This window comes from Alexandromys fortis, unplaced genomic scaffold, assembly GCF_014885135.2.
Source record: "Alexandromys fortis isolate MF-2015 unplaced genomic scaffold, M_Fortis_MF-2015_v1.1 scaffold_6, whole genome shotgun sequence".
Taxonomy (NCBI): domain Eukaryota; kingdom Metazoa; phylum Chordata; class Mammalia; order Rodentia; family Cricetidae; genus Alexandromys; species Alexandromys fortis.
In genome coordinates, this window is record NW_026067902.1 from 13,702,187 (window position 1) to 13,714,878 (window position 12,692).

The following is a 12,692-nucleotide window of genomic DNA, read 5'->3' on the forward strand; positions in this document are numbered from 1 at the left end:
CTGGGGAGAAGGTCTGGCTTGCACATTCCAGGAAGACAGCCCTTGCTGCACAGATTAAAAAGTCCTCTGTTCTCCTCTGAGTCCTTTCCCCTGGGAATTGACTCCCACACATAGGGTAGGCCAGAGTAAGCCAAACCTCCAGGGCCCAGCCACGATCTTCTATGTAGAGGTGTGTCAGCAGGACTCACGATTTCCTTAGCCAAGCCTCGCTTTCTCTAGGTAGGGTAGTTACTGCTTCTAGAGAGGAGGGACCAGCTGGACCTTGGGGAAGTGCATCAGTCCGTCCAAGTTCCTGAAACAGAGAAAGTCTGCATGCTAGAGGAGTGAGCGTATCCTACCTGCGACTATTAGCATCTCTCACAGGAGGGTGTACCAGCCATGTTTAAGACTCCACTTCTTTGAGTGTGTCACTGTCTCAGCTCTCATGGTGTCTGCACATAGTCTAGGGCTCGGGAATGCACACTTTCTGTGGGTGAGAGTGTGGCCTATGAATTTGAACTATCGATCTCTTTAGATAAAGACTGCAGTTTAAATGAGCAGCCCTTTCCGAGTTCAATGCAATGAGCACCCCCAATCCCTCTCTACACATCGATTAAATGCGTCTAGTAGGTCCTTTCATTCTACCACCCAAATGGGGCAAAAACCGGTGGAATTTGTTATCTGACTGTCTCCACGGCCAGATGCTTTGGACTCTGAATCTTTTCATACAAATCACTGCCACCTTAACTTTGTCACCTGTCATAACTTGGGTACTCCTTTCTTATTGGGATAAATTACAGAGATGTCATTGAGATGTAAGTTCTCCGAATTAGGGAAGTCATTTATCCCCATTAAAGCCAATACCAAGACAAATCAAATTGCACTGTAAAAGGTTTTATACATGACATAGTGAGCTCTGATAATTAGGACCCTTTATCTAGCTGCGTGACATATATACATCCCAATGAATTATTTTATTTTCTTGTTAAATAGCTACAAATCAGCTCTAGTGAAATGTTGCCATCAATGCACGCGCATTGCTAAACGAAATCATTCTTCTTTTTTTTTCTCAAGTCCAACACTGTAACATCCGCTGCATGAATGGAGGGAGCTGCAGCGATGACCACTGTCTCTGCCAGAAGGGATACATCGGCACGCACTGTGGACAGCGTAAGTACGCCCTGTGGTGGATGCTGGTCCTGTGTAGACGTGGGGGATTGCGAGACAGGTGCTGGGAGTTTTCCGTGACGGCTGGGACATCTGTGCAGCTGTCTAGGGACCCTCACAGATGGACAGATAACCCCAAACAGTGCCGGAGTTCCACCCTGGATATCCATAGGAAGCTGTTTGCTTTGCTGTCTTTTACTTTGCCTTGACCTCCTGTCCGGCCTCCAGCCTTAGCCTTAAGCAGGTACAGATTCCTTCTTTTTAAGAAAAGTATTTGACAGTTATTTAATCCACAAACCACACACTCCGCCTTTTCAAATTGTAGGGCTCCCGGATGTCAGCTTCTCTACCAGTGCAGCCATCACCATAAGCCAATTTTAGAGCATTCGCATCTCTCTGAAAAGAAAGCCCAGCATTAGTCCCAAGCACCCACCTCTTGGTTTTCTGACAGTCTCTACTTGTGTTTTCAGGAAACATCTCAAAAATATTTCAAAACGAGTGTCATTGTTTTTTCCAAACACTAATGCAAATCCTTTGCATTGACTAGTGATGCCTGCCTCTCTTTAGCTCCCCAAGATAGATTCCGGCTCCATAGTGGTTACTATGTGTGTCCAGTTTGCCGGACACCATCAGCACCAGGAATACCATCAATCACGCCTTCACCCTCCCAGCCCCTGCACACGGCATAGGATGAGAGCTTGTCTCACGAGCGTTTTCATCACTCTGGGATGTACTACTCACCCTGTAGAAAGTCTGGGGAAGTTCAACGCTAACAACAATAAAACAATCTATAATTCTATGATCCAAATACCCCTTCGAGGCCCAACATCTTTTATACTAAATATTTTATTATCAATGCTTTCATGTCATTGACTCTTCCCTGGTTGTATTAAGCTCCATTATATACATGTTTATATAATAAAATCGTAATTATGCATGTTGTTTGGAGTCTTGCCATTGTATGTATGTTTCCTATGATGGGAAATGGTCCTATAAATACACCAACATTTATATAATGACTGGTGATTACACCACTCTGCTATGTGGTAAGAACATTGGGTTTTGTGTAGCAGAGAGAGTCAAGGCAGCTCAGGTGACTCTCGGGTCCTGTCCCGAGGGATACGTAGGGTTCACCCATCAGGTGACGGGTTATAAGTATTTTAAGCAAAAAGCCCAGTGTGTGTTGAAGCCCTGGATCAGGACATACCATGGGGCGTGGATTAGAGCAGGGCTTTGTTAATGCTAGAGATGACCTGTGGAGACAGGCGATGGGAGGGTAAAAGTCAGACAGGAAGCCATGGGCCAAGTTTTTTTTATAGGTTTACTGTTCCTTACAAGTTAGACAGAAAAAAAAGTAATGAAAACACAAAATAACAGTGAGCTATACCTACTGAGTTACTAACTCTACCTTACGATGTGCCAGGTACATTTTAAAGCTACGTTCTTGGGGCTGGTTCAATGATGCTTTCTGTAAAAGCCTTTGCCACCAGATCTAGTGTCCTGAGTTCAGTGCCCACTTGATGGAAAGAAGGAACCAACTTCCTCACGCTGTTCTCTGACCTCTCCACACGTGTGTTGTGGTGTGTGAGCACCTGCTCACTCTCTTACTTAGTCAGTCGATAAAATGTAATAAAAACTCAACTTGTACGGATTTAATAGAACAATTGTTTGAGTTGGAAGCTCTCCATACTGCCTCTAATGACTCGGAAGTCAGGGCTCAATTATGTCAGTGATTTCTCTGATGATCCACAGGCAGTAATGAGCAGGGTTGGGATTGGAGCCCCAGTGGCCTCACACCACAGTCTGTGTGTTTAACGCTATGAAATACCAGCTTTATCCGCTTCACCGGACAAGGACTTACATCATTCTGAATGGGAAAAAAATGGAAAGCAGGAAGGACTGTAAGGCACTGGCTGCAGAAGGAGAGGTGGGCATGACATCCCTGGTCTTTGGAAGGAGTCAGGAGATCTGCCAGGCATCTCTCCCTGATGGACTTGAGCCCAGAATGGACAGATGCCAATGAACGCAACCTGGAAAACCTTCCTTAAATTTCAGCTTCCTCATCTGTAAGATGTGAGAGTTGGCCTAAGCCCTTTCTCATTTTGCTTTCTCCTTCCATCTGTCTCTTCTGCTCTGACTATGAGTTGAGAGGCAAAAGAGAGTGCTAGACACCCAGAACCTTCTCTACTTTTATGGTGATGAAGGGAATCGGGTCTCAGTTTCTGGCACTATGAAGTGTGTATGTTCAGGCCTTCTGGGGCAGAGCAGATGCTAAGATATGACGAGATGAACAGGTGACTTATTAGGTCCAAAAAGTAAAGCGAAACAAAACCCGGTGGAGAATGACAGGGAGAGGAAGGAGGGATATGAAGGGATGGATTTTAGATTTCTGCACAGGAAGTCAAGGCAGGAACTCAAGACAGGAACTGGAGGCACAAACTGAAGCAGAGCCGCCCATGCAGGAACACTGCATACTGGCTTCCTCTGTATGGCTTGTCCAGTCTGCTTTCTTATAGCGACCAGAACTCTGTCCAGGGATGCCACTGTCCACAGTGTGCTGGGTGCTTCCACACCAGTCCTGAATCAAGAAAATTCCCTACAGCCTTACTCAGGGGTGCCCGAGATGAGACAGTAAGAGTAACCCGGGTACAGAGTCACTGTTTGGGAGCTTCCTCTGAGGATCTGCAACTGGGGGTGTTTGTTCAAAGTAAACACCGGGTAGTCCCCCTTTCTGGGGGGTCCACACGCGGTGTTGTGAGACTTTCTTTCCTTGTCTTGCAGCTGTCTGTGAAAGTGGATGTCTCAACGGAGGGAGGTGTGTGGCCCCAAATCGGTGTGCATGCACCTACGGCTTTACCGGACCGCAGTGTGAAAGAGGTAAAGTGATTTTGAGTGATTTCTGTAAAGGTGACTAGTCTGCTATTGGCTTATACTGGCATTCAGTATGGAGCTACTTCCTGAAGGTGGCTGGCTGAGCATTAAGACTCCTGAACTGTCACTGAGGACATCTCCAGGAGGCCAAGACAGTGGCTCTGAGTTTGTATGCCACCCAGCAGTTCTCGGTATTGGGATGTGGTATTCCACTAGTTTGTGCGTAAGAAGGTGGGCACTGAGATACAAAGAGGACAGTTTCCCATAAAGGTAAAATATTGACCTTCACACGATCCGGGTAAATTGGAGATATGATTCCCCTCAAGCATGCACATAGATAGGGAAACATTTAGAGTGAAAAATCACACATGAAGGACAATTGGCCCTGGTGGGAGCTGAAGTGACAGCCTTGGAGCTCATAGTTCACTGCAGGGGTTCCTTGGGCCTGCTGAGAGCATGCTCATGACCACACAGTCAGTGCATCCCAGGAAGTGGGGACAACCACCATGCTCACCTTCGCCTACACAAAGACCAAAGCTCAGAGATGTCCAAGATGTCTGGGGATGGCCTCGAGGTCAAACAAGTATCAATAAACTTTCATTTGAATCTGGATTTTCTGTTTTCAAATTCAATGCTTGCTGCTGCTATAAATTAAAAGAAAATTTCTGCCAGCTTTGTCTAGCTATTGATGAAATATGATATTTAGTTATGCAGGAATGTGTACTATTCTTAATGAACACTGGCTTTGTTAATAATTTTGTCTCTATAATTTAAAAAAATTGTCTGTTCATTTGTTATATATTGTATGTATACATATGTGCACACCCATGTTATACATGTGGAGACCAGAAGGTGATATTGGTGTCTCCCTCTCTTCTTTTCCTCCTTTCCACCTTATGCACTGGAGTTTGGGTCTCTTCTTGAGCACAAAGCTCACTGTTTTGGCTAGACTGACTGGTCAGTGAGTTCCCAGGATCTGCCTCTCTCTTCCCTGTGATGCTGGGGTCACAGGCAAGCTCAACCCTGCCCACCTTTTATATGGTGACTGGAGATTTGAACTCAGTGATTCTTGCTTGCATAACAAACGCTCTTACCCCTAACCCCATTCTTGGCTTTTTAGTGAAGGTTAAAACGTTTGTGCCATATAAAACCACAACTGAAAATTCCTCAGGTGCCGGGCATGGTGACCATAAAGCCGGGCCTTTAACCACAGCACTTAGGAGGCAGAGGTAGGTTGATCTGTGTGAGTCTGAGGTCAGAGCGATCTACATAAAAGTTCCAGACAGTCAATGCTATGTAGAGAAACCCTGTCCCCTTGAACAATGAAAACAAAAGAAAATCCCTCAGAACTTTTCAAAATTATAATGATTTCCTTTCTCCGAAGTTGTATAAAGATCTTATTCTGAGATGGAAAACAGAGATTAAGTATTGTGTGGTTGGTGTGCCTCTTAAACCGTGCCGCTGAGAGAAACAAAGAGCACTGTGGTATGTGAGAAGTTCTTTATTCTTTTCAACTTGTCCATGCTGACCTAAATTTGGTCATTTTCTAACAGGCTGATGGTGTGTTTTGACAAGCGACTCTAGGCCAGCGTCTGTGATTGCTGGATAAACTGTATAGGGTTTCTTCAGGCCACCCAGAGTAGTGCTGTGCCATGTGTAATTGGCATCACTGCTGTGCCGCGTCTTGGCGTCCTTTGGGAGTCTTTGTTTAAATGGCTTCCCTTTGTAACCTGCACTTGCACACCATTGCCCTGGAGCTAATACACACCCGGTGGCATCCTTAGAGGACGATCTGCAATAGGTAGTAGCCTTCCGTGGCCCTACTGTTTGCTCGGTGAAGATGCTGTAGGTTAAAACTGTTGACGTGTTGGCATAGTGGCGGTGAAGCGAACTCTTTAAACACCGCTCCTGAGTTTAATTTGTTTTGGAGAACTAATTGATAAAATAAACATCCTTTGAACACAGTGGTCAGTAGTTGACTGCAAAGAATAATTTGCACCCATAGTGGGAGGTGCTGATGCTGGCAGCCTGAAGGAAGGCGGGCTGCTGACCCAGGCCCATTACGACGTCAAAGATTTGATCTTTGTCAAAGATGAAGAAATGGCACGGATATATGAAGTTACTAAATTCCTAATCAAAGCGGTGTATTTTGATGTAGAGTTTCCAAGTTAATGTTTAAGTAGTCTTCATTTAGGTGTGGAAGGATCTGGTCACAGAGTGGCTGTGGCAGTATTCCAGACACTGGTGGACGTGGAGGTAGGGAGGAGAAGTGGGTTTCCCCTAGATATCAGCCACCATTGTTCTCCTGGGAACACAGCACTGACCTTCAGTGAGGGAAGGGAGGAATAGACCCCCTTTCTCTTGTCACAGGGGAAGAAAAGGTGCCTTTTTGATTGCAGAATGTGTTTTTATTTACAGACTCTCTGCTATTTTATGCTTTTCTGAAAGTCATGATTTTAAAGAGTGGGGTCTTATGTTCTTTAGCCAATTCTGTGTTTGTGATTTCATGAACGGTAGATGAATGTCCATGTTGAAGGAGGGGCGACTTCTCTTGGTGAGTTGGAGTTAAAACACAGGTTAGTTGTGTTGAGTTTTTAATTGAGATGAGGCATTTTGTGTTTGGAAATAAACTTCTGGGAACCTTTTATTCCAGCTATGTTCTCTCTCTCTCTCTCTCTCTCTCTCTCTCTCTCTCTCTCTCTCTCTTTCCCTGCCCCTCCTACCCCCAGTAATGGCACTTGACTAAATTATAATGAAACTACAGATTGAGTTTTTTCTCCACTGGAGTGCAGCCTCAGGAGCAACTATGGGTTCAATATACTTAGTGCGCCATGCACACTCTGTGACCCATGGACATGAACTGGGTTAGTCTAACATCTTCAGGAGATCTAGAGCTATACCACTGGATATGAGCACTATATTCTAGAAGTAAGTCGGTGTTGGCTGCTTACGTTTGGATAGCTTAACATTCTTTACCAGTTTTATGCCAACCTTGGCTACACAGTGAGTTCAAGATCAGCCTGGATGGCCTCAGACCCTGCCTCTGAAAGCATAATAATAAAAACAATATTTAATTATAATATTTATTTTTATTAATAATAATTAATAGGGATGTATGCTAATAATCACTAAATATTAAAAATAAGGCTAGGAGGGTTGTTTTCCTCTATGTTACAGTTCTGCCAACTTTCTTTTAGATAATTTTAAAAGCTAAAAGAAGGTAACCTTGACTCTTGCTGAGGTGTATCTAACTCAGGGTTCTGGACTTTTCTTGCTTGCTTTGATTTAAAGGCACCAGGTCACTCTTGGAAAGGGCAAATCTAGTCTAGTAGCTGTGTACATTAGTGGGTTCCCAAGGCCTGCACAGACCGTGAGCATGTGTACAGCCTTCTTTCTGCATCCGAATACATTTGTTCTGACAAAATCCCTGGGCCTAGCTCCACGGTGCGGACAATACTGGAATCTTTACCCATTCCAGAAACGCTTTCAGTTGTTAGCCGCTTATTGGTGAAGTACAGGGGAAGTACTGTTGAAAGTTAGCAGTGCGCTCGAGGTAGCATGGAGCCAGCACCATGGCTGACGGACCCGCCTCGTGGTGAGCCTCATGGGTAACGCAGATGGGGAGGGTTTTATCTGATTCTGTAACAGAGAATAAACAACAAGGCTGCTTGGAGCGCCACCTTATTTCCTGTAGGTGCAGATGATGCATGAGGAGCCCTGGTCCTCACCGCTTAGCTTTGCTTAAGTTATAATAATGGTTTTAATTAGATATATTCTAAGTAGAAATTCAAAAACTTAAAAAACTGTATCATATTCACAACAAGTAAGTATTACAGAAACCAAGAAGGACAATGACGGTAGTGTCTAGTGAGCAGGAAGGAAGAGTCCACAGGGATACAGATTTGTGACCGGCCCAGAGCTCTGTCTGGACACACTACTTCATCCAAGAAAAAATGTTTACTTTTTTGAGCAGTTTTGCTATGTAGCCCAGATTGGCCTTAAATTTGCAATCCTCCTGCCTCAGGACCTGCCCCCAAGCCCTACCCCCACTAAAGGGCTGAGGTGTGCACCGCCATGCCTGTCTTAAAACCTGTGTTAAATAAATCCTACAGTGTGCATTTGGGGTCTCCAGCACAGTGTTACAGGATGCATAGACAGAATAGCATGGCTTTTATAGTGGAACAAATCCCTTTATCTTCTCATAATTCACCAGTAAGAGTAACAGAAACCTTAATAGAGTTCTATGCTGATCAGTAGTGACTGGGGTTCTGGAAATGGCCTTGTGCCCGTGGGTGAGCGTGTGGGTAGAGAACTGGCACACGCGTGTGTAGTAGATCCCTAACTAGCTTTGGAACGGGAACCTGCCATTTTCTATAAGTGATAGCCCAGGGAACATTGTACTAAGTAAGAGAAGTTGTACTCAAAGGTAGAACATTTCAGTGTCACTTGTCATGGACGCCAATACCAAACTCAGAAACCAGAAGCTAATGGAAAGCAGCGTATACACAGGCTGAAGGAGTCCCGAGAGCCGCTTAATGGAGGGGTCTTTTGTGCCGCTTTCTCTGGCTTTCCTGGATCGTTGCAGTGGAGATTGACTTCTTTTGCTCACTGAGAGTGTTTCCTCTCATTTCAGATCCTAAGAGGCTGTCACTAAAGCTCCCAGAGTCAGGGCTGTAGACCAGCCTGGGCCTTCAGGAGTCAGTTCTGAATGCTGCAGATTTCCCCACAAGGTGACAGGCAATAGCTGTCACTAACGTGTTGCCGTGTTCCGTGAGCCTTGCCTTTAGTATTTAGGTCTCATGGGAAGTGACAATGTTAGGAGACAGAATGCCCCGAGGATGGCTCTCGAACTAAGATAGTCTTACAATCGGCCAGCTGGCTGATCATTGAGTCTACCCGACTTTCTTAGACTCAGTCCAGAAACTACACCTGTTGACAAAGATGTTCGTTTTTTCTGGTTGAACAACTGTGTGTCCAAGGGCACACATGCCCCACGGTACTGGTGGTGTGCAATCAGAAATTGCCCGATTTCTATTTCAAACTTACTATGATTCTCTCTCCCACTCTACGATTGGTTTCCTGTTGAGGCAGGGCATTTTCTGGTCCTGTCCAGATTTCTTAATATGGGCAAAGCATCCTCTGTTCTTGCTTTGACTTACGTTGCCTTCCTTAGCTCCCTTCCCTTTAGTGTCTGTCCCCTTTGCTGGGCAGCCTCTGGGGAGGGAGTCCAGCTCACCCACACCAGCTAGCTCTTCCAGTAGCCCACAGCTAGAACCACTTGTGCCTTTTTATTTCTGCCACAAAAACTACCAGTTTGGGCACAGTAAAAACCCATCTTTGGAGCCCCCATCCATGTAATCACATAGAGCAGCCCCCAATATTCTGTGTCCTCCACAGGGTAGGGCCTATGTACATGCCTTTGGTGGGAACAACCTTGAAGCCTCTTTGGTGCCTTGACATAACATAGTGGCCTCCAGCCAGTTTCCCCAGAAGTTCTTGGAAGTACCTTCCTGCTTCCACCTCCTTTGGATGCTTTGCCGCTCTTGAGAAGCACACAGAGTTGGGAGACCATCGCATTCACTTTGGCAAATTCTGCCATGTGATGTCACATTTAATCTCGACTGTTTCACCTACGGCTCTTGGTGCTTTAATGGAAACTTTCATTTTAACATGTTCTTCATCAGCAAAGTAAGAATTTAAACATTTAAAAACACTACACACGCACACACACACACACGTACATATACATGTGCGTACGTATGTGGTATATGCTCGTGTGTGTGCCGGTGCCAGATGAGAATACCAGGTGTACTCCTTGGTCACTCTCCAGCTTACTCTCACCTGACCTGGAGCTGTACTGACAGCCAGAACACCTCAGCAACCTGTCTCCATCCTCCACACGGTGCTGTGGATACTGGCACTTTTGCAACGGTACCTGGTTTCTTATGTAGGATTCGAACTCAGGCCCCTCTGCTTGCACAGCAAATGATCCTAGCCCCAAAGCTAGGAGTGCACTGTAGCTATCAAACCTGCGAGCGATATTTCAACCTCAGAGACAATTAGTTTCCAATTTTAATCTTTTAGTTCTTGTGAACTTGAAATTTTGGTTACATTTATTTATTTATCGTGTGTGTGTGTGTATGTGTGTACATGTTCTTATACACATGACACAGCACATATGCGGGGGAGGTCACAGGACAACTTCTGGGAGTCCATTTTCTCCACTCATCATGTGGGACCCAGGGATCAAATTCAAATAATAAGGTTTGGCATCAAGTGCTTTCCCCAATCAGAACCATTTTGCTGGACCTTTATGAACTTTTTAAAAAAGAAAACTGGTTATGTAAATGAATCGCCACATTTAATATTGGGGGAACTTCTTAGTCTGGAATGCTCAAACTCATAATTTTAATTTTGTGCAGGCAAATTCTATTTTAAAAAGTCTATTTAATTTTAACCCCATATAGCTAATTTTAATAGATGGTATTAGAGGTTATTAATGCCATATATTCCTTTTTTTCTGTACTGTCTTTGAAAACCAAAATTTATGTTTTAGCACATCTCAGGCTGAAGCATCAGATAGCCACACGTGACTCATGGCTGTGGTGTTCCGCAGCACAGCCCAGAGCTTTGCTTTGGTGTGCACAGCCAACCTTAAGCCAAGTCCTCCCTCCCTCCTGCTGCTTGTTCTTCAACCTTCCAGAAAGCAGTGTTTTCATGAGAAGCAAAGAAGGGCAGCAATGGTATTCAAAATGTGAACAGGTCCGCAGACTAGTACCATGAGCCTCCAACTGGTTTTAGTTTATCAGGACCACTTACTGGAATCCTAGTCAAGCGTGAACGCTGAACACAATCATTCGTCATCATGTCAGATGTAACAAGTCCAGCAAATATTTAATAAAGACCTAGCATTGACCTGTGCACAGTGGTAGAAACAGGAACTAACACATGGCTCTTGTCATCAGTCTTTATATATATATATTTTGCAAAGACAGACATACATACAGTAGACAGCAAAGCAGCAGAGATGACAAGAAGTACTGCAGATGGTGGGGGAAGACAGCATACAGATGTTCAAAGACTCAGCTTGATCTGGGGCACAGAAGGATGCCCTCTGGGAGCATCCTTTTATGGAGCAGAGATGGAACCTGAAGGTCATCGGCTCTGGTTCCAGAGCACAGCTGGGTACAGGTCTCTCCTACGTTCCCTCCCCCTCGGCTCACTGTGCTTCTGTGTGACTGCTGTCCCAGGCCGGGTAGAGGGTGATAAAACAATTCTCCTTTTGTATGTATACATTGGGAGGGAGCCAGTCCGTGTCTGAAACTGTTTCTGCTTTATCTTATGGACTGCAGTCTAGTGACACTTACCAGGCTTATATGCTCAGTGGAAAGTACAGCAAAGCGCCACGTGCTTATGCTCCCCGGTAGCCAGGCTCTCCAGGGAGTCCATCTTTGTGGTTTGTGAATGCACAGTGGGCAAATATCTGGAGCTTTTTAGTCTACCCGATGTGCAAAATAACTTTTTGTAGAACATTGGTCCCAAGAGGGGCCCGTGAAAAGCGGTTTCCACGGTCAATATCTTTTTGGAAACCCGATACCACGTCCTTATTCTTAGCGAGGCACTAAGAGTATTAGACCATGAATTCCTGGGAATCCTGGGCAAGACAAACTACTTTGACTTAGTTGAAGTTGAAAACTAGATATTTCCAAATCCATCCATGCAGAATCCTCCTCTTTCTCTCCCTTGACATCTTTGATATTCTTATCTTGGAGCTCTGGATTCTGGTTATATTGATGAGGGTCACTTCATATGCAGTGATGGCTTCATGATCTGCTATGTTGTCCCCACTCAGAAGAGGTGACCATCTAAACACCTGGGTGGTTTTGGAGGATGAGCGTTGTACAGACACTTATTGTTTGATTAACTGACATAAACTCACGCGTGTGTGTGTAACAACCATTTGGATTTGTCTCTCCTTCACCTGACCCGGTCAGTCTTTGGGTGTTTCCGCTGACAGCACCACCTCTGGCCTCCCGCACCCCACACAGTTTGTTGGTTAACGCATCCATTAAGGTTTTAGTCTTTGCCGCTTGCTTTAAGGATTGCATCACCCCAGTTTAACCTTTTCAGCCCTATAATGATGTCTTAGTTTTCTTGAATCTAGTACAATTCAAGATTTATTTTAGGTTGTGTGGCCGAGACTCCTCTGTCTTTGAGGATATGTGCTGGTGATTTCTTTAGATGATCTTTACGAAGAAGTAAGGAATGAGTTGTTCACCTTAAAAAAAAAAAAAAAAAAAAAAAAAAAACTTCCTTTCTTACCGCCAGACGTTGGGATTACAGAAGCTGCTATGGTTTTAAGGCTGATGAAATGCTGATTTACATGTGGTGTCTCGGCCACACTTTGGTCCCCACTAAAGACAAAGGCCTGTCCCCGAGGGTCCTCCTTTCTCATCAAATAGCAAGTCTAGCACAGCACAGCAAGTAGGGATTATTAAGTCATGGGTGATTCACAGATTCTAACAGTGGAATATTGAGGCTGGCGATAAGTACTTAAACATCAACCACATCTTTGATACTACATTCTGAGATGAGAATTCTGAGCGTGAGGTTAACAAATGCCTCACATGTTGAGATAGGAGCGGCGGCAAGGCTGTGTCCCCAGCACCTGGCCG

General features: G+C 44.8%; 1 protein-coding gene across 2 annotated transcripts in view; it reads left to right on the forward strand.

The window, feature by feature from the left end:
- Fbn1 (fibrillin 1) overlaps window positions 1–12,692 on the forward strand; it is a 201,091-nt gene that overhangs the window by 37,790 nt on the left and 150,609 nt on the right. For both annotated transcript variants that reach the window (XM_050133838.1, XM_050133843.1), the window contains 2 exons: window positions 1,054–1,149; window positions 3,928–4,023. In XM_050133838.1, the coding sequence (XP_049989795.1) occupies window positions 1,054–1,149; window positions 3,928–4,023 (192 nt within the window). The remainder of the gene's footprint in view (window positions 1–1,053; window positions 1,150–3,927; window positions 4,024–12,692) is intronic.